We start from the raw sequence: 3,143 nt of genomic DNA on the forward strand, positions 1-3,143 counted from the left end.
AAAAATGCACCAAAAAATTTCATGCAAGAGTGATAAAGTGTATCAATTATTTTCCTAGTAAATATGAAAATTGTATCAATTTTCTCTTATAAATGTATACAATGATCAATTTATTATTATTATTAATTTGTTTTTCGGATTAATAGTGGGTGTATCAATGGTTTTAGCACATTTTACCCTTTTATACAACAAGAAATCAAGACCCTTATATTCGAGCTTTAAGTTTGATCGACTGTAATGACATCTACTTCAAATAATGGGATACAGATGGTGTGGCAAACGAGGCTTTGCTAATGCGAACAAAGGCTTAGCTTTCCATAAATTATGCAGGTTCTCTTTGAGGTCAACATGTGATTCATTGGGTGGCAACTCCCAAGTGAACCCTTGTACGAGCCTCGCTATCAACATTATAGTCATAGTAGTGCCAAACAAGACCCCAGGGCATCCACGTCGACCAGTGCTAAACGAAAACATGCGAAGGTCATGATCAGTTAGCACAACTTCAATATCTCCATTCATGTGACGCTCTGGGTTGTATGTCAAAGGGTTATCCCAAACATCTTGATTCCTTCCTAGCCCATAGCGGCTTACTAACACGTGGCTACCTTTTGGTATGAAGTAACCTGCAACAGTTGTGTCAACCGATGATACATGAGGAAGGTTAAAAGGGGCGACAGGGTGTAGCCTGAAAGCCTCCCTCACACACGCTTTGATATAATTAAGTTCACGTACATCAAACTCTTGCACCAGCCTATCTTTTCCGACCACCGAATCAATCTCTTGAATCGCTCTATCGAAAATTCTTGGTTGGTTTATCATTTCTGCCATTGCCCATTCGACACCGTTCGAAATGTTATCGAGAGTTGCTAGCATCAAATCCTGTGGCAGATTAAAGGTTATAATTTATAAATATCTGAAAAATAGAGGTATTTAGATATTAGTACACAAAAATAGCACATAATTGTACAAGTGTCTGTGCTTTTATCTGATTTATAGTGAGTTGGGGGTTTTCAAGTTTGATGAAAACATCAAGCAAGTCGTCCTCTTTTGTCCTAACACCATCTTTCCATTGTTGAAGCCTTTCATCGATCAATGAATCTTGATACTTTCTTGCAGTTTGAAGACTTTTTCTTATTATCTTCTCATGGCCATCAAAATCAGTTATCCATCTTAACCATGGTAAGTAGTCAGTCACACAGAATGCATAAAGGTAAGCATGAACCGTCAAAATCGAATCAACTTGCTCGATTTCTTCATCTCCGGGTCCACCATCTTCACTTCCTCGGCCGATATACCTTCTCCCGAATATGAGTTTCCTCATTATGCTGCAAGTGTGATGTTGCACAATAAATCTCACGTTCAAAATCCCTCTGGTTACTCCAACATTAGTCTTGCATCTCTTGTAAATGTACCTAGATTAAACAAATGTACACCAAGTTCAAAATATAGCATCTAATCTAATATAACAAATAAGGGTGTGTTGGTTTGGTGTTCAGAAAGTAGTATCAACAATTATTGAAGGCAGCTCGTTTGAACCCTTAGTCAATTAATTATTAATTAGTGATTAAAAGAGGACTCCCCATGGCTCCGCCCTCACTCATGCTATCGCCTTGCACTTAAGGGCTCCATTGGCATTGCCATGCCCTCGGCTCCACCCTTAAAATGTGCTCAAGCTTCGCCCTGCAACTTTTCCTTGGATAGCACACTCAAGCACGAACCTCTCTCGTATTTTGTCCTCTATTTATTTGTACCCCATAGCTTAAACAATTGTAACCTACGGAGTATTTATTTAATTAAATTTTGGTGGAGTATGTGATGGGAGGAAGTATGTCCTGGTTGGTAGTGGTGTGTGATGAGTATGTGATGGGAGGAAATGAAGAGAGAAAGCTGATGTGGCGCTGATGTGACAGTCTGTCTCGGAGAGGAAGGACATCATGGTTGGGAGTGGTCTAATAGTGATCGGATTGCCACGTGAATGATATCCTAATGGTTTGGTTAAACCTCAATAAGGTGGCAAAAGTAAGAGTCCTCGTCATTGAATAATCCGGTAATTTGACTGCAGAGAGAAAAATATTTGTTTTCTCCGCATATAACTTGAACAATGAAAAACTTATTCTCTAACGAGGGGCACGCTTGGTGGATGTCAAATGATTGATGGTGATGGTAACTGAAATTCGTTGAGTTCAAGTTCCGTCACTGCCACTGATGGTGATGGTAACTGAAATTCGTTGAGGGGCCCTTTTGATTATAACTTTGAAGTTTTGCCTAAAAAATAATACTAATATGTATACGTATTTACCTAAGCAGATAATCGGCTTCTTCATCTCGTTTGTCTTTAAGCCACCGATGCCTAGCTACCGAAAGAATCTCCGTTGATAAAATTCGTCTCATCTTCTTCCAATGATTACTCATTGGAACAAGAGTCGTGTTCTGGTAACCACCACTTGTTAAATAGCCCGACATGCAATCTGGCCTTGACGAGAATATAGCGCCTTTGTCTTTTAAGAACTCACATGCTATCTTAGGATCACTCACGACTATAACATGAATTTTACCAAGGCGAATGCATAAAATCTTGGTGTTCATTTCGTTCATCATCTTATCTATCCATCGAAAAGTGGGCTTGTTTCTTAGCATGGTAACTATGCTGCCGATATAGGGCATTGATTTGGGCCCTGGAGGAAGCGGTGGTCGTCGTGGTACAAGATTAACGCACCGATTGAGGAAGAAAGGGAGCATCCAGATAAAGATAAGAACGAAGAGATACATGGTTCGAGTTGGAACCAACATTAATCCTATAAATTGCTTGTGTTGTTCAATGATTCTCCATAGTCCTTACTAGCTTTTGGTCTAGCTATATATACATATTGACAATAACGATACATGTTTTACACGTATACGAAACTATATACATTAATATTAATATTAATATATGATATTGACAATAACGATACATATTTTACACGTTTAGAAAAATATAGGTTAATATATCTGATTGTTCTATTTTTTTTTCTTTCATTTTTTGATTAACATGGAAATCTGACTAGTTTTGCGAGTCAACTAATCTTGGAGCGAACACTCATCTCTCTTTGTGGGTAGTTAGAGTCATCGTGTGTAAATTTCCATGGCCACAAAGAGGTATA

At 38.5% G+C, this 3,143-nt stretch overlaps 1 protein-coding gene across 1 annotated transcript; it reads right to left on the reverse strand.

The window, feature by feature from the left end:
* Nucleotides 1–249: 249 nt before the first annotated feature.
* On the reverse strand, nt 250–2,814 carry LOC139888986 (valine N-monooxygenase 1-like). Its single transcript, XM_071871962.1, has 3 exons — nt 2,300–2,814; nt 968–1,412; nt 250–879 (listed from the first exon to the last, which is right to left on the reverse strand). The coding sequence occupies exons 1-3, from the start codon at nt 2,788–2,790 to the stop codon at nt 250–252; spliced, it is 1,566 nt and encodes a 521-aa protein (XP_071728063.1). The 5' UTR covers nt 2,791–2,814.
* Nucleotides 2,815–3,143: the final 329 nt, after the last annotated feature.

The sequence above is a fragment of the Rutidosis leptorrhynchoides genome, chromosome 2, assembly GCF_046630445.1.
Source record: "Rutidosis leptorrhynchoides isolate AG116_Rl617_1_P2 chromosome 2, CSIRO_AGI_Rlap_v1, whole genome shotgun sequence".
Classification (NCBI taxonomy): Eukaryota; Viridiplantae; Streptophyta; class Magnoliopsida; order Asterales; family Asteraceae; genus Rutidosis; species Rutidosis leptorrhynchoides.